Source organism: Neoarius graeffei, chromosome 12 (assembly GCF_027579695.1).
Source record: "Neoarius graeffei isolate fNeoGra1 chromosome 12, fNeoGra1.pri, whole genome shotgun sequence".
NCBI classification, from domain to species: domain Eukaryota; kingdom Metazoa; phylum Chordata; class Actinopteri; order Siluriformes; family Ariidae; genus Neoarius; species Neoarius graeffei.
Window position 1 is genome coordinate 8612627 of NC_083580.1, and position 27744 is coordinate 8640370.

At 41.2% G+C, this 27744-nt stretch overlaps 1 protein-coding gene across 3 annotated transcripts in view; it reads left to right on the forward strand.

Annotated features, from left to right (window-relative positions):
- vav2 (vav 2 guanine nucleotide exchange factor) overlaps positions 1-27744 on the forward strand; it is a 463113-nt gene that overhangs the window by 400324 nt on the left and 35045 nt on the right. For all 3 annotated transcript variants that reach the window (XM_060935481.1, XM_060935479.1, XM_060935480.1), the window contains exons 9-12: positions 18936-19035; positions 21461-21556; positions 24059-24127; positions 24349-24435. In XM_060935481.1, coding sequence (XP_060791464.1) covers positions 18936-19035; positions 21461-21556; positions 24059-24127; positions 24349-24435 — 352 coding nt within the window. The remainder of the gene's footprint in view (positions 1-18935; positions 19036-21460; positions 21557-24058; positions 24128-24348; positions 24436-27744) is intronic.

Genomic DNA, 27744 nt, shown 5'->3' on the forward strand with positions numbered 1-27744 from the left:
ATTAGGTCAACTCATCAATTTTTTTTCTGACTAGAATTGTATCTCCTCTCTCATTTATCACGTGAATTCAGGTCTGATGGATGTTTTGGGTCGATCTTCCATCAGGGAACAAAATTTAGTCCTTTGTTGATTTTCCTGTTGTAAACAGTTTGTCATGGAGGTTGGTCCCGTCTCACAGTGTCACATTTCAGTTCCGTTTGACGTTTTGGTCGTCATGGCTGTTTTGATGGCAGGCCAGGTAAATTACTACGTCCTTGACGTTCTGGTTTAATTTCAGCCCCAGAAATGATGGTTTATTTGAAGGCTGTGGCGATCCAACAGGTTGCTGACGGTCTCTATTTTGTTATTTGACTTGCTGAGTGTCTCTAAAGTGAATCCCTGGAAAATGAAATTTGAGTAAGTGGTTAGTATTAAGTAGCGGTCACACTGGCTATATGCCACGCCCTTCATTTCTGACCGCTGCTGCCTCTGAGTAATGGCATCTCATGCTTGTGGGATCCAATACACACCTCTAACCACGTGGAATATCTCATAGAACTGTTTAACATTTGTTGTCTGTACCAAAGAACACTGTGTACGTGAACTATCGTTTGACTTGAAGTAGTTCTTCTGTATATTCGCCATATAAATATCCCTCATTTCTGCATGTTGAGTTAAGCTGAAAGATAAAACCAGCAGGAAGTGAGATTAGATCATCGACAAGAGTAATAGCTGCTGGCACAGAGAGGTTTTGCTCACACAGTTCCGCCAGCTGCTGAACGGACACATGCTGCATATAATCCAAAAAACATGATTCCTTATTCTCTTCTCGTAACCTTTCCAGCTGTTTCTCCTGTTCCTCAACCCAGTCAGATTCGCTGTCCTTTATCTCTCCTCCAGCTCTCTTTTCACTTTCTGTCCATCCCTTTCACTTTCATATCTGCCGGGAATGTAAATGTAAACACGGAAATCTGCTCCGAGCGAGAGCGGGTTCTTTTTACAGACTCTGATGATAAGGCGTCTGGAGATTTCGGCATCGGTGTCAGCGAAGGGCGCAGCTGCAGGGCGCAGGCTGGATTTGCATAGCGATGCAGAGTCGTGCTCACCGCCCTGCTGGGGTGTAGGCAATGATAATCACGGGTTTGGCTCACTTAATGACTGCGCAGGCTGACAGCAGCACTCTGGGAATGTTCCCTCGTATCCAGCCCACGCCTTTTTTTAAGTCTCGAAAGAGACAGCTTTGGTTAAAGGAATGAGTGTGTGTGTGTGTACACATTTCCTCGCATGTGAATGATCTCACATTTGAGAGGATTCAGTTTTGGTGTTCAGGTCTTAAGAAAGGTTCAGATAAAGAATAAAGAACTCTATTCTGAGTTTCAGTGTGCAGGTAATTGGCTCATTAATGGGCTCTTTGCTGAACCCAGAGGGCTGCTTTGTGTGAAGCTGGCACGACAGCGTCGCCTTTCTCGCCTCCGCTCCTTTTTAATCGTAACTCTGAACCTGTGATCTGATCTAGCCTTACTGATAATGTGCCATAGACAAGCACCCAAACACTGAAACGGTACTCTCTTTTGCATAGGTCTTGTCTTGTTCTTCCTATCCGTGTGTGTGTGTGAGACGTTTTTTTTTTTTTTTAATTCCATCTCTAGCATGGCAGTATTACTGTTCGATTACACCATTGAAGGATGCACGAGTTCTTATAACGTATTTGTGCAGATGATCTGGTAGCTCAGTTGAAATCATTCAGTGCGTTTACATGCACATAGAGAAAATCGAATTTCTGCCGTAGCTCGACTGAAATCGAAGTTCTAAATGCCATGGAAACACCTTAGCTCAGCTGAAATCGAACCGAACTGGATTTCTCATAATCGAGCTACGCGACCTAGATTATGCGATTGTAGCCGAGCTACTTAGTGCATGTAAACCCTATCGAGCTACGTAGTTGAGCTACTTACTTCAGCACTGCCCCTTCCGGAAGTGACGAGACCACAAGCGGGAAACACAACAGCCTCGGTTGGCATGACGACAGTAGTAGAAACGTGCACTTCTGGAGCAATGAGGAGACAGAGTTCATGCTCATTCAGCTTAAGGAGTTGAATATATATATATATATATAATACACTTGTGTTCAAAATAATAGCAGTCCAACACGACTAACCAGATCAATCACTGTTTTTGGTGGAAATTATATTACTACATGGCAAATAATTTACCAGTAGGTGTAGTAGAGTCATAGAAAACCAACAGACCCAACATTCATGATATGCATGCTCCTGAGTCTGTGTAATCGAATAATTAAGTGAAAGGGGCGTGTTCAAAATAATAGCAGTGTGGAGTTTAATAAGTGAGATCATTCATTCTGTGAAAAAACAGATGTCAGTCAGGTGGCCCTAATTTAAGGATGAAGCCAGCACATGTTGTACATCCATTTCTCTCTGAAAACCTGAGAAACATGGATCGTTCCAGACATTGTTCAGAAGAACAGCATGCTTTGATTAAAACATTGATTGGAGAGGTAAAACATATACTGTAAAGAAGTGCAGAAAATGATGGGCTGCTCAGCTAAAATGATCTCCAGTGCTTTAAAATGGACAGCAAAGCCAGAGAGACGTGGAAGAAAACAGAAGACTACCATTCGAATGGATCGAAGAATAGCCAGAACGGCAAAGACTCAGCCAATGATCAGCTCCAGGGTGATCAAAGACGGTCTGAAGTTACCTGTGAGTACTGTGACAATTAGAAGACGCCTGTGTGAAGCTAATCTATCGGCAAGAAGCTCCCGCAAAGTTCCACTGTTTAAAAAAAAGACGTGCTGAAGAGGATACAATTTGCCAGAGAACACATCGACTGGCCTAAAGAGAAATGGAAAAACATTTTGTGGACTGATGAAAGTAAAATTGTTCTTTTTGGGTCCAAGAGCCGCAGACAGTTTTTCAGACGACCCCCAAACACTGAATTCAAGCCACAGTACACTCTGAAGACAGTGAAGCATGGTGGTGCAAGCATCATGATATGGGAATGTTTCTCTTACTATGATGTTGGGCCCGTTTATCGCATACCAGGGATCATGGATCAGTTTGCATATATCAAAATACTTGAGGAGGTCATGTTGCCTTATGCTGAAGAGGAAATGCCCTTGAAATGGGTGTTTCAACAAGACAACGACCCCAAACACACCAGTAAGCGAGCAGCATCAGGGTTCAAGACCAACAAAATGAAAGTTATGGAGTGGCCAGCCCAATCCCCGGACCTTAATCCGATAGAAAACTTGTGGGGTGACATCAAAAATGCTGTTTCTGAGGCAAAACCAAGAAATGCAGAGGAATTGTGGAATGTTGTCAAATCATCCTGGGCTGGAATACCTGTTCACAGGTGCCAGAAGTTCTCAGAAACCGTGGTTATACAACTAAATATTAGTTTAGTGATTCACAGGAATACTAAATCCTTTAGATATTTTTTTCAGTTTATACAGTAAATATTTGGAGTTTGTAATGAAAAATGCAGACACTGCTATTTTTTTGAACAGCCCAATGTTCATTTTCTGTAAAGTAATTAAAATATTCATACATTTTTCTTCATGTTTTGATGTAGAATATAATGTGCATTGTTCCCAGTGCATGGAAATAAAAACTATTATAAGGATTTTGAGCTTTACTCACGTTTTTAAACACACTGCTATTATTTTGAACACAACTGTATATATCGATGTTGCTGTCCTCATCGTCGTTCTTCTTGTGAACACGGAACTGATAACTTTGTTTATACTCTTGAATAGCTCTTCTTCATGACGACAACCGGAAGTGTACCAACACGATGGGGCGTGTAGCGCCACCTGTGGCTCGGGTGCACAATGTACCTCACACGACAGCTCGATTTCCTTGTGTGCATGTAGGATTGGATTTCTCTGGCACCCCTGCTGGGACCCTTAGCTCGATTACCGACAGCAGCTCGATTTGGATGTGCATGTAAACGCACTGAGTGATTCTGGAACTGACAGTGCGCAGCATGGAAGCTTCTGTCCATTAACTACAGCAGCACCTGGAAGATTTTTCCAGCCTGATGATGACCCGGGAGCTGAACCGCCATCTTCAACTCCGGCCTCAGTAGCATCTGAAAATGAAATTTCAAATAACACTGTAGATCGAGCCTGCTTTCTTTCCCTGCCTCGTCTGTTACTACTTGCTAAAAACGGGTCATTGCTTTTCCGTTTCTTTTTGCTTGAAAACTAACGCATGCTTCAAAAAAATAGCCTCAGTGAGACTGTAGCTCGTACCGGTCACTGTTGTTGTGTGCGAGTTTGAAATCCGATCAATCCTGTCAGAGGAATAGTGATTTTTTTTTTTTTTGTGAAATTTGTATATGACCCCTGTGTAGCCACCTGGTGAACAGCTCTTGTTGGAATGTGTCTTTAGAGTCTTCTGGGTGAGTTTCAGCGTAAACATCCTAGCAGTTTACGAAGAGTAGAGTTTAACATGACGATTCGCCCAAAAATTTCAAACACTCATAAAATTCTAAATATGACACGTCTTATCAACTTTTATACATACCAACCTGGGAAACATTCCATACGAGTTTGATCAAAATCTGATCACTCCTGTAGGACGAGTAGCGATTTTCGTGAAATTCCACGTGGCGCCACCTGGTGAACAATTCTTGTATGTCTTCTGGATGAGTTTCAGTGAAAACGTCCTAGCAGTTTACAAAGAGTATGGTAGCATTTAATGTGACGAGTCACCCGGAAATTTCAGATGACAATAAAATTAACGTGACACGTGGCGCCACCGTCTCGACAACTTTTATGTACACCCACCTGGGAAAGATTTGAATGAGAGTTTGATCGAAAGCCGATCAATCCCGTAGGAAGAGTAGCGTTTTTTGTAAATCGTGGACGGACGACGACGATGGACGACGCGTGATCTCATAAGCTCATCCGGTCTGGCCTGCGGCCGGATGAGCTAATAATAAAAACTAATGCCGTGCTAGGAAAAAAAAATACTTTTGTGCTCTGACACAATTTACATTTGGTGACATTACACATAATGCCATACGGAGTATTTTTGGTAAATTATTCATTTCGTTAGAACAGGACCACGTCACTGGTCTTTTCCATTCTCCTAGTGATTGACACGTTTCTCAGGCTCATTATGAAGTACCCGCTTCCTTCTTTGTGGCGGGATGAAGGAAGAGAAGCGGCCTGGGAATTCCGCTCGCCTGCCGAATGCCGTGCTTCACGCCTCCCTCCATAGCACTAAAGGCTCAGCTGACTTTAATTAATTTTGTTATCTCCTCTTGTAAGTCCTGGTGACCTTTCGCAGCGATGCATTCCACAGAATAAAATGAAAGCGGAGCTTTTCAGGATGTTGAAGGGCAGATGGAAAATGCCAGTGTTTTCCAAACGTATCCAAGCTGAAAGAGAACGGGAGTGGAGTGGGCATGGGGAAAAAAAAAACAAAACACTATTTCAGATTGGAGTGTTAGCAAAGGTCAGAGGTTTACACCATGAGTCCACGTATTTAAGAGGCTGATTCTAAAAGTAATTTGCTCCTCATAGAGCCGAGGTGGAGCAGGAACATGGATAACTTCTTCTGGATCATGGCTGAAGTGCAAGGGATAGAGATGTATAGTGGGTTACCAGAGTTAGCACTAACACCAAAACTGCATTTGCTTTGGAATCTCATGCATGATGGCCATGCATGATGGCCTTCCATAATGAGAAAACCAACTGGGAGTGAAACGCAAAATAAAGTCTATGTTCAGGCAGCGACGGTAAAGGTTCTCACCCCAAGGGCATGTTCACACTTAAGCAACATTGGTTTTCCTTCCACTTCCATCTCGCTCTCGCTTCTCGTTTAAAGTGCCAGACTTGAGCGCACTCTGAGGAGAGAGTGAATATTGCTGAACTCTTTTTTTTGCTCTTTGCACGTGTCAGACGTGCTGCATCTAAACATTCAACCATAGAGTGATCATGACAGCACGATTGCGCATCGACACATCATTTTAACACCTTTAGATATGTCAGCTGTAGGTGTGTGTGTGGCTGCTATTGACTGAAAACAGGTGTACCTCCTGTATTTGTTCAATATCGAAAGCTCATTTCTAGCGTCAGACAGATGATCTAGTCCCGTCAGAGGTTAGACCTTCCAGATTAATTGGAAACCTCTAGTGTGCGAGATGGTCAGACATGTAATTAGACAGTGGATACAGTCAATAGTGTTAGAAAAGGAAAGAAATAAAACACGCCGAGGGATACAATCGTTCTGCACAACAGAAAAGGACGACCCGGGCACAAATTATGCCAACCAGACCTCATGGCCGACGGCTTCTCTGTTCGGAGTTTCCATGTTCTCGCCATATCTGCGTGGGTTTCCTCCTGGTGCTCTGGTTTCCTTCATCGTTCAAAGACATGCGAATTCAGTAAAAGTACCCAGCCACTGGGGCTGCACAAGCCAGTGCATACTTAGTACTGGTCCCAAGCCCAGAAAGACTGGGAAGGGTTGCGTCAGGAAGGACATCCGGTGTAAAAACTATGCCAAATCAAATATGCGGATCATGATGATGATCCGCTGTAGCGACCCCTAACGGGAGCAGCTGAAAGAAGACGACTGGCAGAGGTGTTTTTTTTTTTTTTTTTTTAGATTTATTAGCTTTGCCCTAGCAAGATATACAGTTGGGTCCATATATATTTGGACACTGACACCAATTTTTTTTTTTTTTTTTACCTGTTTACTGAAACGTATTCAAGTTATAGTTATATAATGGACATGGGCATAAAGTCCAGACTTTCAGCTTTCATTTGCGGGTATCTACATTAAAACTGGATGAAGGGTTTAGGAGTTTCAGCTCCTTAACATGTGCCACCCTGTTTTTAAAGGGACCAAAAGTAATTGGACAATTGACTCAAAGGCTATTTCATGGGCAGGTGTGGGCAATTCCTTCGTTATGTCATTCTCAATTAAGCAGATAAAAGGCCCGGAGTTGATTTGAGGTGTGGTGCTTGCATTTGGAAGATTTTGCTGTGAAGAAAACATGCGGTCAAAGGAGCTCTCCATGCAGGTGAAACAAGCCATCCTTAAGCTGCGAAAACAGAAAAAACCCATCTGAGAAATTGCTGCAATATTAGGAGTGGCAAAATCTACAGTTTGGTACATCCTGAGAAAGAAAGAAAGCACTGGTGAACTCATCAAGACAAAAAGACCTGGATGCCCACAGAAGACAACAGTGGTGGATGATCGCAGAATAATTTCCATGGTGAAGAGAAGCCCCTTCACAACAGCCAACCAAGTGAACAACACTCTCCAGGAGGTAGGCGTATCAATATCCAAATCTACCATAAAGAGAAGACTGCATGAAAGTAAATACAGAGGGTTCACTGCATGGTGCAAGCCACTCATAAGCCTCAAGAATAAAAAGGCTAGATTGGACTTTGCTAAAAAACATCTAAAAAAGCCAGCACAGTTCTGGAAGAACATTCTTTGGACAGATGAAACCAAGATCAACCTCTACCAGAATAATGGAAAGAAAAAAGTATGGCGAAGGCGTGGTACAGCTCATGATCCAAAGCATACCACATCATCTGTAAAACACGGCGGAGGCAGTGTGATGGCTTGGGCATGCATGGCTGCCAGTGGCACTGGGTCACTAGTGTTTATTGATGATGTGACACAGGACAGAAGCAGCCGGATGAATTTTGAGGTATTCAGAGACATACTGTGTGCTCAAATCCAGCCAAATGCAGCCAAACTGATTGGTCGACGTTTCATAATACAGATGGACAATGACCCAAAACATAAAGCCAAAGCAACCCAGGAGTTTATTAAAGCAAAGAAGTGGAATATTCTTGAATGGCCAAGTCAGTCACCTGATCTCAACCCAATTGAGCAGCATTTCACTTGTTAAAGACTAAACTTCAGACAGAAAGGCCCACAAACAAACAGCAACTGAAAACTGCTGCAGTAAAGGCCTGGCAGAGCATTAAAAAGGAGGAAACACAGTGTCTGGTGATGTCCATGAGTTCAAGACTTCAGGCAGTCATTGCCAACAAAGGGTTTTCAACCAAGTATTAGAAATGAACATTTTATTCACAATTATTTAATTTGTCCAATTACTTTTGAGCCCCTGAAATGAAGGGATTGTGTTTAAAAAATGCTTTAGTTCCTCACATTTTTATGCAATCATTTTGTTCAACCCACTGAATTAAAGCTGAAAGTCTGAACTTCAGCTGCATCTGAATTGTTTTGTTCACAATTCATTGTGGTAATGTACAGAACCAAAATTGGAAAAATGTTGCCTCTGTCCAAATATTTATGGACCTAACTGTATATGGGTCAGTCCATGAAATGATGTTACTTTTCATTGGTCCGGGTTTACATAATCATTTCATCTTTAATTTCCATGATTTAAAGAAATATTTAGCAGATTATCCATAAATATTGTTTGAAGAAATAAAATAAATTAAAAAAATGAAGTTTTCTTTTGAAATAAAGAAATGCGAAACATTTTCTTCCCCTGTGACTGGACACGGATGACACGTTTTTTGTGACATGGAATATTTGCTGACTTTGAGCTTAAATAAACCTTCATTACTTTCTGAGAATTTCAATAAAATTAGTTTCATGGTACTTGCAATTTAGTTTTACACTCACATAATAAAGTTAAGAAGGTTCTATAAACTATTTAGCTTCGAATTCATCCACTAAAAATAGGTTGTGAACGTAACATTGTGATGTCCTACCGTGTTACGTTAGAAACCAGGCTTATAAAAAATGATAAAACGAGTTGAAATCATGATTGATGTTTTTAATATAAAGAAGAATATACTATAAAACGATGTAGGTAGAAAGAAATTTAAACAAACGGCAATAAAAGAAATTATCGATGTTTTTTCTCACATCCTAACTTAGCGTCCACTCACTTCCTGGTTCGTTCACAACCTGCGAGACCTATTTACTCACTCTAGGTCAGCTGAACTGACGCGAGATAACTTCTCATGAGATCTCACACACCACAACACGTGCTCTAGAGAAGTGCAGATATAAGTGTGACTAAGTAAAGTAATGAATTCAATAATCTCATTTACCCCATATAGGATGAAACTGTTTCCTGTTAATGACTGTTATTGTTCAAATCTTAAAAGAGATTTTATGAAGTTTGTGAAATACTGGTATTTCATATTTTCAGTGTTTATGATGTTGAACTAATATTTCTAATGAATTCTTATTCAGTGTTAATGTTTAAAGTAAGCAAATAAAAGCAAAAAATTGATTTTATCAATATTTTTCCTTTATTTTTAAAAGCTTGTTCGTGTCCTTGTTACATTAGCAACCGGGTAAATATTTATGGATTTTATCATACATTGTAGAGCAGGAGTTATCTTAACAACTATGTTATATTTTCTTATATGGTCAATGCTTCATGGAAATAAAAGTTGTTTTCAGTTGTAAATTGTTTTAAGTGACTCCCTCTATGTCACATTTTGGTAACCCCATTTCATGGACTGACCCATATATGTACATGCATTATGGCTGGGAAACCACTACAGCTTGTGCCAATTACAGTGGCCCCATTGTACCGAATCTGCATGTCTTTGGACTGTGGGGGAAACCGGAGCACCCGGAGGAAATCCACGTAGACAGAAAGGCCCCTGTCGGCCGCGAGATTCGAACCCGGAACCTTCTTGCTGTGAGGCGACAGTGATAACCACCGTGCCGCCCGAACACTATTTTTTTCTCTATCTGTGAGGCCCAAACAATTCTGGAAAGTACTCCGTACATCCAGGTCTACAAGACGGTATTTTAAGGGTCAGGGTTGTCAACTGGCAACCGGATCCTTTGGTATTTCTGTAGATTGAACAGAGTAAAAAAAAAAGAAAAGAAAATCAGTAAACATGTGAAAAGAACAGGCTGTAATTCTATCTAGGAAGTTTAGTTCTCTAAACATGACCCATAAGAGTTCTGAACCAGTTGTGGTTTATCCAATCGCATGCATTTGTGTAAATTATTGAGCTAAAGGCAGCTCCTTGGACCAGACACTAGCTAGCAGGGCTGCAACGATTCACTTAGACACTGATTCGATTAGATTCATGATTCAGACGATTCGATTCGATTGTGCAACTAAATATAAAGGACAAACAAAATGGGCTGTCACTGCCGCGTAGTTTTCAGTAGCTCGAGATGTCCACGAAACCATTGTCATGAAAATACTGTCAGCACTTTCTTCCTGCTTTTTCACCCTTTCTTTCACTGTCTGCATGATATCTGGTATTACAGTCTTGCTGAAATGTGTCCTACTAGGAATGGAATATCTTGGCTCAAGGACATTTATCATGTTTTTAAACCCATCATTCTGTGCGGTAGAGTATGGCCGCATATCATAGGCAAGGTATCCACCAATAGCTTTTGAAATGGCTTTATTTCTAGTTTCGTTCAGTTTTGGTCTGTTGACATCATCAGTCAGTTTTAACTGTCTCCGCGAACAGGATAAAGCAGCTAGAGGTGATGAGATGAGATGAGAACACTTTCAGTTTTCAATTCGGCGGCACTCACTTCGTTTACATCCACGTTGTATTTTTGCCTTAAATGATTTGCGAGGTTTGTAGTTGACCCTCCCCTATACTTCACATCAACAGGGCGTGTGTGGCACGTTGCAATGTCCTTCATGTCTTCTCGAAACCCAAAATGTAGCCAAACTTTCAATTTAAGATGAGACGACGGATCTTTAAGCTTGGCTTCTGCCATTTTGGTGCCCAGCAACGGCGTTGCTACGTAATTGTCGGCTACTCTGATTGATTGGACAATAGCAAGGACCCAAACCAATCAAATTGCACGTTTTATTTAGAAGCAAAGCCCTGCTCTATTCCGGCAGATCGCTTTCTCACATCGTTTTAACACCAAGTGTAACGGTTACGCAGTAAAAGTGTGTTTTTTTATAAATCAGTAAAAATTGAAATTAAAAAATGTCGCCAAATCAAACCAAATACACAGCTACATGGATCGATAATCGGTACAGCAGGTATGAACTCGATTTTTGGTGCACCATGGTGAATCGTTGCAGCCATACTAGCTAGAGACATCACAAGTAAGTTTCACAGAATTTCATCGATATACTAGCTTAAGGTCGGTCTGTATCGTGAAATACCATGACCGAGGTCTTGAAAATACTCATTGAGGCCTCTGGGCCGAGGTCAGTATTTTCAAGGCCGAGGTCACGGTGTTTCACGATATACGGACCGACCTTAAGCTGGTAAATAATATATTTATTTTTTTCTTTACCAAATTCTAACAGAAAACGAGAGCACCCGAAAGGGAAACCATATTTAGAACAAAAGCTCGTAAAAAAACCTGTTTGACAAGCTACGTCAGCTCGGAATTTTCCGAAAAGGAAACTTGATCTAGATCATTTCCCTGATCTCGGTGACAAAAATGTTGACAAAAAATTGCTACCATGTTTGTTGTTGTGAACGAGCAAGTCGTCAAAGGTCCGTAACCGGGGTCCGGATCGTAGGATTCCGCATAGCTTGCGAGCCAATCAGAGCGCATGATTTGATGGAAACTGGACCGCGAAAAATTTTTTTCTTGAACCTCTCTGGTCTGTGGAGTAAAACAATGCTTAGATATACTTTTTTTTCCCAAAAAAATAGACGTATCCGATCTGTTCAGAGTCCATGCCATTAGTCAAAATTGGTAGCATGAAGCTGCACTATGGGGGCAGCAAAAAAAAAACATAACCACTACAGATTTTCTTATTTATAGCCATCATTAATGGTGAGGCATTAAAAGGAAGCCACGATCACCATGTAGTCATGTGAGTCACTTATCCGTGCCTTGAATAATTGACGACAATGACCTGAAATTTCCAGGCACCCAATAAATGTGAGAAATCCAGGAGCACATGCCTTCTATACTGGCTAGCATTAAGTGATCGCATTATAACGATCTCTATTAAGTCACGGTAATGAGTTTTGTTTTCCGCGTGTGAACACAGAATAAGAGTGTAAACTTGTTTAAAAGGATCTACATCATTTATAGTTGCATTTGATCCAGTGCATGGCCGTGAATCATTCCATAAACCCCAGACAGCTAAAGTGCATTTCTCTGGGAGAACAGTGTGTTTTCGTCCTGAACGTATGTACATATATTCCCCCGCATGTTCCTTAGAACTGAATCTAAAAAAGCGAGATGGAGGGTAAAATGCAGAGTAAAAATATGGATGAGTGCTTGCTGCTTCTATCCAGTAACTCGGTTAATTCGTTTATTCGTGTCTCCATTACCCCTTTTAGTGGATGTGCATAATGCATCGATGTTTTGGAGAGTAGCCATGTTTGTTGTGTTGGTGGATTAATGGTCCTCCAAAGCGAGATCATAGTCACGGGGTGCAGGGTTAGGATAGCATTAAGCCGTCATAATGGCACTCATTTAACAGCGTGTCCTTGGCTGGGGTATGAGACAGTGGAGCATGGAGAAGGGTTTATCAAGAGCTTCTCTTAGTGTAATCCTGACCAGAAACACACTGGCCAAGTGGTGCTTTGTGATATAAGGAATAAAACACTCGGAGCACGCTATCGTAGGAAAATAATCAACGATAAGGTGGTGTAATGGAAATCAAATTTGATTTTCCTATAACGGAACATTGCAAGTGCTTAAGTGTTTTATGTGGCGCTTATATCACAATGACGTGCTAGCAATTAAATTAACCAACATGTACCGTACATCTTATCCATTTATAGTTGTGGTTAATGTGGAGCATCCATGAAACAAGAACGCATTAACGCTAAACATCTCTAAGCAGTCATTTCTTCTTTTCAAAGTCGTAAGAGGGGGGGAAAAAAGCAGCTTGTCAAGTTATCAGGAAAGAGCGAAGCACAAAGCCCTCCATCCTGAAGACTTTCCTGTTTCAGAAACCGTACGGCTGACTGTGTCGAGCGCTGACACTGGAGACTCCTTCCAAAAATGCAGTTTCTTTCATATGCTTCCCTGTCTAGGCTGTTACTATAGAAACAGTAATGTATGAGAGCAAGCACTTTAGTCATGAATGAACCTTGCAGCTTGAGTTAATGTCAGAGCTGCTGTTATAGAAGATTAATTAACACCTTCTGACCAGTCAGCATTGAGTAATCGAGTATTTCACGTGACAAACAAAGAAGCTGAACGTTTTAAAGGATGAGGAACAAACTAGATCGAGACTGCGATTAAAGTCAGAGTAATTTGCGCTAGCTGTTACAAATCAGGATGTCTGGTCATCGTAACGTATAAATCAAGAATGCTAAGAGAGAGAGAATGACGCTTTGTGAGGGGAAAAGTTGCACCTTGCTGCCCTGAACAAAATTAAAAAAAAAAAAAAAGATTGAAAAAATCATGAAACTTGACAGAGTTATAAATGATTGGGGGAAAAAAATCCCATTTTTCAGTGATCCAGATCAGCACCAAAAGTCATAGCAATGTAGTTCAGCCCAGATGTATTCATGTGAAATTTGGTGGTGATTGATTGAAAACCAAGGGAGAAATAGTATCTTAAAAAAAGTTAGGATGATGATAACTAGATAGATACTGTGACGAAAGTCACAGTGATTTGCGTTAGCTGTTACAAACCAGGACGTTTGGTAACTGTACCCTATAAATCAGGAATGGTGAGAGAGAGAGAGAACGACGCTTCACAAGGGGAGGGGAAGCCCGTTTTTCATGGATCATTCCGGTTCAGTGATCCAGATCAGCACCAAAAGTCATAGCAATGTAATTCAGCCCAGAGGTATTCTTCATGTGAAATTCGGTCATGATTGGTTGAAAACTGAGGGAGAAATTGCATCCTAAAAAATGTAGAATTAATAATAATAATAATAATAATAATAAAGTAGAAAAATCCTGAGTGAGAGCAACAATTTGTGCTACGGCTGCTAGCGCAAATTAATAAGGTTTATATATAATTCATAAATTATATAACAGTATATAGTGTGTGGTTTTTATTTTTTTAATTTTAGAATGTATATTGTTTCGTATATTTGTCAATCCCCGCCCCCTTTTTTCCTTTCTTTTTTCTAAATAATATCTATGAAGTTGGCAGCACGGTGGTGTAGTGGTTAGCGCAGTCGCCTCACAGCAAGAAGGTCCGGGTTCGAGCCCCGTGGCCGGCGAGGGCCTTTCTGTGCGGAGTTTGCATGTTCTCCCCGTGTCCGCGTGGGTTTCCTCCGGGTGCTCCGGTTTCCCCCACAGTCCAAAGACATGCAGGTTAGGTTAACTGGTGACTCTAAATTGAGCGTAGGTGTGAATGTGAGTGTGAATGGTTGTCTGTGTCTATGTGTCAGCCCTGTGATGACCTGGCGACTTGTCCAGGGTGTACCCCGCCTTTCGCCCGTAGTCAGCTGGGATAGGCTCCAGCTTGCCTGCGACCCTGTAGAACAGGATAAAGCGGCTAGAGATAATGAGACGAGATGAGATCTATGAAGCCGACTCGTGGGAAAACGCTCAAGAATTCCAAAGTACTTCAGTGTATTTGTGCAAATGGCAATAATCTCTGTTCTCGATTCTCTAAAATAGAGCAGTGGATTTGGCTGAGGTTTTATGGATCAGTTTTCGGATCTTCAGTACCACTCCCATGGAACTCGACGTTCACGACGCTGTGCGTTCCGTATATCATAATTCACACTTTCACACAGACACAATATTTCATTGATGTTTTATTGCACCGTTTTCATTTCTTACATACAGAAACTGATCGAGGAAAGAAGTGTGAGTAAACGAGGAATACATTATTACGTGTTGCGTTCCCCTTTCCATCCACCTCCCCCTCCTTGTAGCAGTACGTTTTTAATACAATTTTATCTGAAAATTGAGCCATTAAAAAAGACCTTCATATTCAATTACGTCTGTGACATCTGTTATTAGAGCTCATTTCTGACACCTGCCCCAGCATTTTCAGAATACTACAAAGTCTGTGTTGTGGCTCGTAATTGAACAGTGCTCCCATTAATCTTCATCAGACGCTCTCCACAAGGAGCAGAGCCATCTCTCCTGCTCCACGTCAGCCCTTAATCAGGCCTGCTTAGCCCAGCGGCACACAGGCACAGCGGTCAGGAAAACCCCATCAGCCACCACCGGTTGTACTCCAGGTCCATCCTGAGCATCTCTCTCTCTCTCTCTCTCTCTCTCGGTGTTACAGGGTGGATGGTTTGAAGGATGAACTTTTCTGACAAGTTTATCTTCATGCACACAATCTAATGCATTATCGTTTCCATGGTAACAACTTACACAGGGATTTCTATAACATACAGTCTACATAAGCTCTCTTAAAAAGCATATATTTAACAGTTATTCCACGAAATCGAGTCGTACATGAGCTGACAACTGATGAGGCACCTAGTAGAGGTCTGCGCGCGACAGAATTTTCAGTCCCGCTCCCGCATTGTGCAGTCCCGCTCCCGCAAAGAATTATGATTTTCAGTCCCGCTCCCGCCCGCGCCTGCCATATTTTGTCCCGCTCCCGCCCGCAAATCCCGCATGATGCAGATGTTCGCGTTATTTCTCACGAAAGTTCTTGTCATTGGCTTGGGGAATTAAACATGCTGAGCTTAGCTGAGCTCTCCACTGACCGATCCTTCATTTATTGTAAGTTTATTGTTTAGACTCTGACATTCTGCTGACACATTCCAAGTTGAGCGCTGCATGCGCTCATGATTGACAGCTCTCGCTTTGATTGACAGCTCTCGCTTTGCGCACTCCCACTCCCACTTCCGAGTCTGTGGCGTTATGATTCCAACCGCAATTTCATTCTCCTCTCATATGAAGTGCTGCGCAACCACAACCAGCTCCTCAGATTATACACTGTCTATTTCTAGCTTTAAATTGAACAATCTGTGCGATACACGGTCCTTTTTAATACTAGTTAATACTTTTTAATACTTTTTTTAATACTTTTTAATACTTAGGACTAATACTCTTGACTTTTTAACGGTAACTGTACCTCTTTTTAAAGCAGCACTTACTTCTGAAGCACTGTGAGCTTCACTAGAGGAGCTCTGCTCTTCTGCCATGATCGGAGATCTCAAACACGGAAGAGCGGAAAGGAATCGGAAACGTACGCAAGATTAGACCACATCCGCAAATTTAGGCATCTTAAAATGTTTTTATTGATGCCAAATAAAATATCCAGCACAAATTATATACGATAGACATAAATTAATAATTTATAAATTTTATTTTAAACATGTTTTTAGTTAGCGGGACTGCAGCTTATCACTGCTCCCGCATTGTGCACTCCCCCTCCCGCCCGCGCCCGCAATGAGCTTTCAAAATTTGTCCCGCGCCGCACTGCTTTGCGTCGGGTCCCGCGGGACTCCCGCGGGAGTTCAGGGCTCTAGCGCCTAGCACCGAGTTGCCTATAAGCCATGTATGACGAGATTGAGTGGAATAACTGTCTTATTCTATCCACATTCACTGGATTTTGAGAAATAGAGCATTTTTATTTTTTGCAAGTTCGATAAATGAAAACTTTATACAAAACGTCCGACAAAATAATTTCCGCTTAGAATGTAAACAAACCGGCGAAATGACAGGAGCAATTTGTGAAAAATGCTACAATTATAATAATTCTTGAAAAAATTGAAAAAAAAGCTACGTTCTTACCATCAAATACTTTTATTCCGTATTTTGTTGCGCTTTTTTTTGTATTTTGTTTTCAAGTAGAGTTTTTATTTCGTCCTCGGTTGGTTCAGCAACATGCGGCGCCATTTTGTTTTTCTCTACTCACGGTATATGAGCTGATATCCTAGTAGTAGAGTAGCCAATCAATCAGAGCACGTGAATGTGGGTAGAACAAATGTAGTTATGCTGAAGTTTTCTGTGAACAGATGTTCAATTTGAATTTTTTGGAAGGAGTCTCCAGTACTAGCGCTTTGTACCAGTTAGAGTTGGGTAAAGCTGCAACTTCAGGTTTTCTGATATGGGAAAGTCTTCAAAACGGAGAGCTTTGTGGTTTTCGGTAACAAAACAATCTGTTTTTGTTGTCTTATTAACAACAAAAGAGAGGATGGTGAAGGACTGACTGTTTATCGCTGCTATAACACAAGTGATAACAGGAACTAACATGTTTCGAAGATGTTCCGCAACGTTGAACATAACTGTAAAGGGGTACGATTTACCACGTGATTGTACGAGTATTTTTCGAGATTCAAACTCAGATTTTGTGCTGTGTGTATTTTGTTTTGGGTAGTTCTTCGGTAACGGAATTGCATTCGCAGCAAAATGTGGTAATTATTTTTTTTTAGTCGCAGTACTCGAGATAATGGTATTGAATAAAAATGTCACACTGTATGTGGGGTATCTTTGTTTTGACCCTAAAAAAGCCGAGAAAAACGGGCTGTGTTTAATTCTGAACGCAGAATCTTTCATGAGGAAAGAAAATTGGTAACGGAACTACGTCAGAAAAAACTGAAATTTCATTTCTGGATTTCAGGATTTCTCTGAAGCAATGTTGCTATAACTGATTGATTTTAAAATCTGGTTTTCAGTCCATTTTGCCTTGGGTTCCATACTTTAGCAATATCACTGAGCTGACAAGTTAAAGTGCCATTCCACCATTGGATGTATTCTTTGGCATAAAATACAATATATTTTATGACAACATGACTAGACAGAGAAATCTTTTAGCTTCAAAATGATATATCAAACATAATTTTTTGACAACGACAAGTATATTAATTTTGCGACCAAAGTCACCTACCCTTTTAATTTCCGCGCGGTAGTGAAACGTGATGTCATCGGCAGGTTCCCCTTCTTGTGTACCATGTGTCGGTCTATTTTTAGACCAGGAAACCCCCAAAGTGAGAGAGTCATTTCTCCTCGTATATGGGGGCCAAAAAAATTGCGAAAAACTTTGAGTTAATCTTTCAGTTAGCTAGATTTATTGGTATTAGCTAGATTTATTGGTATTATTTTTATCACGTTCTATCCGCCATTGCTGATAATATGTGCCACGTCACACGTCACGTGGTACACAAGAAGGGGAACCTGCCGATGACATCACGCGTGGAAATTAAAAGGGTAGGTGACTTTGGTCGCAAAATTAATATACTTGTCGTTGTCGAAAAATTATGTTTGATATATCATTTTGAAGCTAAAAGATTTCTCTATCTAGTGATACCATTTATATATGTTGTCAAAATATATTGTATTTTATGCCAAAGAATACATCCAATGGTGGAATGGCACTTTAAGGCAATCTTAATCATTTCATAATTTTTGGCCTCTCTGCTGAAGAGTTGCCCTTTTCTCCACACACAATAACCGAAAGTGGAATTATTCATCGCTAAAGAAGGTTAACAGGGAAGAAATTTGATTCCAGATCCAATAAAAAACTCTCGATTTGAACAGATTTGCTGCTGTGGTATCTGAATTTGTCTCAGTTATGGCTCGCCAGGTGATGCAGAGGAGGTTTCAAAGCAGAACGTCCAATCTGTCAAACCAACGCTGTTCTGGACAAGACCGTGATACAGAGGTGGAACTGCAAATAAATAAATACAATTTTTTATATATATATATATATATATAATACAATTTCAAGGCCATTTTATGAAAGGCAGCACTCTGTGCCAGACGTAGTTCTCTGCTGTGGGGTTTTTTTTTTGGTCATTTTTTTTTTAATTGAAATTAAGTTAAAGATGATTTGTTTCTTATTATTGTAATGGTGTGCTGTGATAATGCCGAGATCCTCGTTTGCGCTCCACAGTGTCCGCATATAGTCATAGTAATTTAAGCCAGCAGTTCTAGTCATTTATTTATGATGCAGTTGTTATAAATTACCCTTGGTGCTTTATTAAAGCATGCAGAGTCAACAAACACTGGACACATGAGCGGCTTCATCGAACACAGCACACATATAAATGCTGAATTATACGCAGTCAGGAATATAAGTGCTGAATCGTAGCAGGAAGCGTAAATGTTTAATCCCAGCGAACGCTGACTCCTTTCCAGGTTGCTGATCTACGGTCAGTACTGCAGTCACATGGAGCACGCTCAGAAGACGCTGGATGACCTGATTGCGACGCGGGAGGAGGTGAAGTGTAAAGTAGAGGTAAATTCGCTCACCTTGCCGTGTCCTCTTTCTACACCGATCGAACTCATTAGCGTTATCAGCTCACCGAGGCGACACACAAAGATCTTACCCGTAAATCAGTGGCGCTGATCAAGTGCACAAGCAGCATGTTGATGTCATCTTGTCCTCATCAGCTTCAGAGACGTGTTATTATAACATCAGAGTGATGAGTCTGATCGCTGGAACTGATCCAGGTTCATGTGCTGTCTGATTTTTTATTTTTTTTTGCCTCATTATTCTCAGGATTAACTGATGAAGGTAAACATGGTAGCTAATGAGAGATACTCACTCACCGCCCGAATCTGGAGTCATTCAGGACGTGATGTGATTTGAAAATGAAATTGCACACAGTCTCCTCCACGTCTACTTTTAAGAACGAATCCAGATGCTTTTTGCAGCACCTCCAAGTTCTTTGTTTGCAGTCACGTGACATTTTGCCTCCTGGTTCACTTTGGGTTTCCAATCAAAGATGGCGTCCAAAACAAGTACACATCTGTCGTCATCTTGGGGAAAACGTTCTACGTCTGATTAGATATAGGAAAGGAATCATGACACTGCTTCACTTTTGTATTTTTCTGAACTTGCCTTGTAGTGGAGAAAGTTCTGGAAAACGAGTGTGTTTCAGTTACGTATTCAAAAGGTTGTCTCTAAAAACAGAATGCAGTGACTTGTTAAAAGCGCTTTACCCAGCTGAAACACACTTACATTTCTTGATTTAACCTCCTAGGGCTTAGCGGTCACATGCGTGGACAGCACTTTTATGGAAATTCGGAACAAGAATCCACATATGTGGACATACTTTTTCTCTAAAAGTACATCTTATCAAAAGATGATGCTTAGTTTTTATTCTAATCAGGTTCTAATAAGCCCAAATAGCAAAGAGAAATAAAAAATGCATGTAAAAAAACAGCTTGGGCCTTAGGAGGTTAAAGCTAGACTGCCTTTCAGATTTTTCAACTGTACGGTAGGTCATAAGAAGAATTTTCCCCGACACCCAGTTATTTTTGTTTAGTGGACCGAAAGCTACTGAATTTGAATCACAGACTTTCAATTTTATTTTATTTTTTTAAATAGAACCATTAATGAATTTATCTCCACGTGGCCCTAAATTCTCCGCTATTTTTTCCTGCTTCACCATGACCCAATACAAGATACGACGTCATGCATCACATCACGTAGTGGGCTTTCCCCGTTCGCGCAAGGCATTGTGGGATACAAATTTGAAACCGGAGAGAAAAATGGAGGACGCGAGTGTGCGAATGAAAGGTGAAAGACCGACTACAGTAACGGAAAGAAAGCGAGAAGAAAAGGCGTTATGTTATATATGAAGGAAAGGAAACGCAGGACCAAATTAATAAATATCGGCGCTCAGCGAGCACCTCGGTGTGATCAGCTGTTCGTTTAGCGACAGAATGATGGAACTGTCAGTGCACGCTCAAAGGTAAACCTGTAGATGGCAGTAATGCGACACTGGATGCCAGCTGCCGTAAAACGCGCACACACACACGGACTTCTTCTGTCTGCTTGACTACACGAAGCATTATTTGTTTTAATCCCCTCAAATTAAATAACTTCCCAGCCACAGAACAGAATGGCCTGATATTTTGTAAGATATTAGAGAAATAAACATACATCACAATGACCACATTTCAGACAGAACTAAATTTCACCGATTTTGTGAAATCGAAAGGCCACCTAGCTTTAATGATTCGGTCACTGAAAGAAATTGTTGTCTAAAGGGTTATAAGGTTTATGACGTTAATCTAAGGTGCTGGACCGTACGATCCTGAGCCTCCACACAACACGACACCACTCCCTTTTAGTGCTGCTAACTAGTTTCCTTCATTCAGGAAACACGGACTAGATTACTGCGGAGTGTTTCATAGATGCATCCCGAGATAAAGGCCGGATCAGAGGATATGAGGTGGCCATTAGGTCTGGGCAGCATTACAGGTGGCTCGTGTAGAGGAAATGAAACTGCTGATGTATGTGTATACAGTAGTTAACAAATACAGATAGAGGGTTTGGTAATTGAGCAGATGTTTACGCTGCTGTAAAGAGTCAGTTCTAGTGGATTCGAATCAGAATCTTATCCTGGAAAAGTACCCAAGCGCTGCTATTTATCCCGCCATGATGAGCTCTTCACCCAGGGCGAAATCTCAAGAGCGGAGGAGTGTAGAAGATTACAAAGATTATATCACAGCTTATTTGTAAAGATATAGATCTCGTAGTATTATACTTGCAGTACCTACTTTCTCACTCACGGTTCCAGAAGATAACGATGAGCACAAGTATAGCTGATGAAAAAGATCAAATCTAAGAGTTATAGTTTATAGCAAAGAGTTTTCACAGCATGAGTGTGAACGAGGGAATGAGCTGTTAAACTGTTGATGGCGTTTCTCAGGAGTGCACCATGAAGGTACAGGAGGGAAAGTTCAAGCTGCAGGATCTGCTGGTAGTTCCTATGCAGAGGGTCCTCAAATACCACCTACTGCTCAAGGTCAGTGGAACATCATACACGTAATTTGGGGATATTCAAATGTTGTTTATGTCAATGATTGATCATACAAAAGCATGTGGATATTAACGAGTTAATAATTTATGCTAAAGTGAATAGTATCAGTAGAAATGCACTTAGATTTGAATGTCTAAACTACAGAAAGTGAAGATTGTGTGATTTCTTCAACAATGAAAATCACAAAGTTTGGAATATGAATTTTATTCCAGAATTAAATTTTTCATCTTGAATAGTTAAGTTATTCCACAAAATCGAGTCGTACGTGAGCTGATGGCCAACGAGGTGCGTAACGGCAAGTTGGCTATAAGCCATATACGACAAGATTTCTCTGAGGGCCCTGACGGTTGCCCTCTGTTAACCCTCTGGGGTCGAGAGCTTCGCCGGCGAAGCTCGACAGGTTTAGAATGAGTAGGTCATGTATTTAGGTAAATATCTTCTTCATCGTACAAGCATGATAAACATATTGACAGAAACTTTATACTATATACAGTATGTTCCCACTGCCAAATAATAATATAGTTTTTAAATTACCTAAATTAGATGAAACATAAATTTTGTCACCTTACTCAGTCACACCAGAGTCGGAACACTGAGCGTGCAATTAGACATTCATAAAAGACTATTAACATGTGAATGGCATGATAATTACTTTCACTCTTTCACTTTCGATTGGTTTCTCTTTCGCGGTGGGAACGCCCACCGTAAACAGGATAAAATCTGTCAGACATAGTTTAGGCTATTTGGAGGTAAAACTTGTTACTAGATGGCACGCGGATTTTATGCACTTTGGATGATTTAGGACAGCGATTCAGTTCAATCTTGAGAACTGCGACACTGATGATGAGCGGTGCCTTTTTTTTTTTTTTTTTTCTTTGACTCGGTCCAGCCAAAGATCAACTTGAGTAAGTGTAAATATTTCTTCTATTTCTGATGAACAGATCGGTTAATATGCGTGCGCTGTAGCGCATACACAGGAAAAATGACTGAGCAATCTTCCCAGAGTTCAAAGTATTTTCCTCAAAAATAGTTAATTTTGCAGGATTTTGAGTGTAGAGAGTAAAATTTGGAGTTGGAGTGGGAGCAAAATTACAGAGTAATTGTGTAACAGACTAATAGAGTTGGTTATGGCTCTGAACGGAGTAAAATAGTACAAGAGTTAATTTCAAGACACACTGAAAAGAGTCGAATACCAAAATAAAGTCAAATACCAGATAAATGAAGCTGTTGTAAAAAGCAGTTTTAGAACTGTGTTGGAATGTGTGAAAAAACATGACCTTACCCATTGGGACTTGACCTGATGGGATTAAGAGTTGGCAGTGGGAGGGGTTTTCACTCTTCTCATTGAATGGAATGGAAATTTTTATTCTTCTCATTGAATACCCTTCCCACTGCCAACCCTTTATCCCAAAATAGCAGGACATACGGTACATTATTTGATGGCCAGTTAATTGTCCAAATCAGTGGAGCAGATTTAAGTTTTTGTGCTTGATCCATTCCTAAGACTGAACAGAATCACCTCAAGTGATCAAAACAGTTTGTTACAATGGGTAAGGTCATGTTTTTTTCACACGTTCCAAAACAGTTCTAAAACCGCTTTTTGAACAACATCTTCATTTATGTTTTTTTTTAAGTACAATCATGGCATAGGGCGGCACGGTGGTGTAGTGGTTAGCACTGTCGCCTCACAGCAAGAAGGTCCGGGTTCGAGCCCCGTGGCCGGCGAGGGCCTTTCTGTGTGGAGTTTGCATGTTCTCCCCGTGTCCGCGTGGGTTTCCTCCGGGTGCTCCGGTTTCCCCCACAGTCCAAAGACATGCAGGTTAGGTTAACTGGTGACTCTAAATTGAGTGTGAATGGTTGTCTGTGTCTATGTGTCAGCCTTGTGATGACCTGGCGACTTGTCCAGGGTGTACCCCGCCTTTCGCCCGTAGTCAGCTGGGATAGGCTCCAGCTTGCCTGCAACCCTGTAGAACAGGATAAAGCGGCTAGAGATAATGAGATGAGATGAGATCATGGCATACATACCGTACTACATAGATATTATTGTCGCTGAACTTGTGCTGAATACCAAAAAAACTCATATGACTTTGAAAATGCTGCTTAGATTTGTTGAAATTAAGAACAAGATCAGAGCATGCCCAAGTCATTAGAGGTGCCAGAAAATACCCTCAGACCCCAGAGGGTTAAATAATTAATATTATTTCCCTGAAATCTATGAGTAAGACTTGGTTGATGACTTCGTAAGCAAAACAGTAACTTGATGTTAAAGTTTAGTTTCAGTATATAGTTTATATTAAAACATTTACTCTGTTTATATCCGTGTCCATGAACTGACTTGTGTAAAACCTCTAGAGACACACTGTCCTTTCACTGCCCTTTCAGTTCTGACACTTTTCTCAGACAACACTGGTTCATGACAATGTGACTGTATGATAAATAGAAGTCCCAAAGCTCAGGTGACTCATGCGTGTGTTCTCTGCCCTACAGGAGTTAGTGAGTCACTCGATGGATCGGCCGGAGAGACAGCAGCTGAAGGAGGCCCTGGAAGCCATGCAGGTAGGAACATCTACCGACATCTCCACACATCATCCTTCACACCGGTCCAAGCACTCTGTCACTCACCACAGGGCGTTTGGCTCCACACTGACCGCACGCTGTAATGGAGCGCGATCTGAACACGCGTTGAACTATTACACAATGAATTAAGATACAGAGCCTTTGGAGAAAATAAATGTCCGACTGATGTGATGCCTGAGTGCTTCTCTGTACCTTTGCAGGACCTGGCCATGTACATCAATGAGGTGAAACGGGACAATGAGACTTTGAAGAAAATCGGAGAGTTTCAGTGTTCAATAGAAAATCTGGTAAGAGTCCGTGGGTTTAGAAATAAAGATTTCACCCAGTTCTGATACTGTTAGTGCATTCATGTAGAAATTGAGAACACATGAGCATTGAACATTGTTGCTAGGCAGCTGCATCAAATCACTCCACTATGAAGTCTTTTCATTCACAGGATAAAGGGATAGTGACTGGAAATGAAACATTACATCAACATTTCCTTCAAATGTGTTGGGAAATCACGAAGCGTTGAGATACTACAGAATGCGATCGATTGCTATTACGCTGAAATTCCACTTCACGTTAACTGTAAAACAAACGTCCATAAGTTTCCGCCATTGAGACACACATCAGCAGCGTGTCACAACCTTAAGCCTCGGTCACAACCGGCCGTACGTGCTCCTACGGCCGGTCTACGTGCAAGAAACGCACGGAGGGCGCGCATGTGACGTGCTGATTTTCGAGCCGTAGACTGGCCGCAGACCGGCCGCAGAGGTTCTTTGTCATGTCAAACAAACTCTACAGGCGCTTACGTTTTTTCAGGTTGCAAGACAAACTTACGGCCAACGTACGTCTTTCTCCACGAACAAAAAAAATGCAGCGATTTGGGGAAACGCCAAAAATCGCACGGCCAAAAAATCGTACGTCCGGTTGTGACCTAGGCTTTAGAAGTATCAAATATTTACCTTGTTAAGTCTGTGGAAATGTATTTACCCCTATATCTTCTTGTTGAATCTAGAACGCCATTTAAAGCTATCCGACATCTACTGTATAACCATATTGGAAAGTATAACAGTTTAGACTAGGTCTATATTTATTGTGAAAATGTAGGAAGCCATGGCCTAAAGTTTAGACAAGCAGCTTTGGGAACAAAAGGTCACCGGTTCAGTTCCCTGGACCAGCAGGAATGGTCGAAGTGCCCTTGAGCAAGACACCGAACCCCTAAAGGCCAATTTATGCTGACAACCCAGTCCTCGCAGATAGCGTCGCAGACAGTGTCTGCGTAGCCCCCCCACCTTCGCAGACGCTCTGCGCGCACCTCCCAAAAATTGTGACCACCGCAGAAGCCTCGCAGACAGCGTCGCAGACAAGAGGGCTCTGATTGGTCCAATCTACATCCGCTGTACACGCACTTCCGCTTCCCTACTTTCCCGGTTTGGTTTGTTTTCACGACCGGCATTTTTAAAAACACGAGCGAAGATGGAGCAGCACGAAGAGCGGTTGATTGAGGAAGTACGCACATCTATACGACTCCAGTTCTAGTCATTACAAAAAAAAAAAAAGTTCTAGTCATTATAAGTAACCGGAGGATAAACACTCCACTAACCACATCCACCAACTACTCCTAGCGACTTCGCGCCCCCTTGCGTTGTGGCGGTGAATAACATCGCGCACGCCTATTACTCCCCGCTCAACGATAAATTACAACTGTCTACGAAAAGCTATCTGCGAAAGCCTTGTCGCAAGAGCATGCAGAGGCCTTAACTGCTCTGGGTGTGTTGTACTGTACGTCACTCTGGATAAGAGCGTCCGCTAAATGCCTGTAATGTAATGTAATGAAAACCATTACAATTATTTTGGTTGATTGATCAATTAATTACAAAGAATATATTTTTATTCTATCCACATTCACTGGATATGAGCAATCACATGCTTTGATTGATTGGCTACTCTACTACTAGGATATCAGCTCATATACTATGAGTAGAGGAAAAACAAAATGGCGGAGCGTGTTGCTGAACCAACCGAGGACGAAATAAATAAAAACTCTTCTCGATAACAAAAAAAAAAGCAACAAAACATGGAATAAAAGTATTTTATGGTCAGAACGTATCTTTTTTAAAAAAAAATTATTATTATAGCATTTTTCGCAGATTGCTACGGTCATTTCACCCGTTTGTTTACATTCTAAGCAGAAATTATTTTGTCGAATGTTTTGTATCAAGTTTTTATTTATCGAATTTGCAAAAAATACAACAAAATTGCTCTGTTTCTGAAAATCCAGTGAATGTAGATAGCATAAAACATTTATTCCACTCAATCTCGTCGTACGTGGATTATAGCCAACTCGGTGCTATGCGCCTCATCGGCTATCAGCTCATGTACGACTTGATTACGTGGAATAACTGTTAATTAGCCTTTATTTTTGATTAAAAGTGACGAACGTCAAACCCTCACCAAAAATCATCTAGTTTACAGAAAACTATTTACAAATCCTCCATTTAAAGGAACAAAAAAACCTTTGTACGTAGGGATTGTTTAAGTAAAAGGAATAAAACCCTTAAGAGTGTGCCGTTATAGGAAAATAATCAGTAGCAAGGTTGATGTTTATTTTTTATCCATTTACAGTTACGTTTAATGCTGTGGAACGTCCCTGAAACATGTTATTTATGTTATAACAACATTAGACAGTCATTCTGTCACCTGTTACGAATCGCTCACACTGGAGACTCCTTCGTTTACGATCAGTGACTACACATATTGTTGAGGAGGATCCCTGTGTAAACTGTTGCTATAGAAATGATAACAGAAGAGCGAATTACTATAAACCTACGGGCTACCTTTCAGCAGAGTGAGTGTCTGACACTACGTTCACACTGCAAGGCTTAATGCTCAATTCCGATTTTTTTGTGAAATCCGATTTTTTTGTGAGGTCGTTCACATTAACAAATATATGCGACTTGTATGTGATCCTCAGTATGAACGAAAAGCGACCTGAAAGTGTTCCGCGTGCGCATTGCAGGATACGACGACGTCACACGCAGTGAGCATGGCCAGTGTTTACGGAAGTAACCTAAAGTTTCCTGTGTATGACAGTAGCCAGCATGGAGTACCTGGCGATGATGCGGTTGTTGTTGCGACGGAGCCAGAACATGCACAATAGCCTGATGTTAAGGATGAGGTTGAGAAGGAAGAGGGCAAGGGTTTTGTTGTTGTAACTTTTTTTGAGAGACCCGCTGCCTACTTCAGCGCAGAACAGTGACGTTTGTGGCTTGTTGATGACGTGTAAGTCGGATGAATGCGACCTGGCGGTTCAGACTGAAGTCGCATATGAAAAGATCGGAATTAGGACCACATATCCAAATGGTCTGGGCTGGGTCGGATTTGAAAAAATCGGACCTGTGTCGTTCATATTGTCAATAAAAGCTTGGATACAGGTCACATATGGGCGAAAAAATCGGATTTGAGTCACTTCAGCCTGCAGTGTGAACGTAGCCTGAGATGTTCGAGAAAATTAATCAACAGCACGATATTGCAAGCAACAGTAAGATCCGTTAAAGCGTTACACTACGAGAAAAGATGACTCGAGGAGGAATTCCTATTTTCTTTCGTCC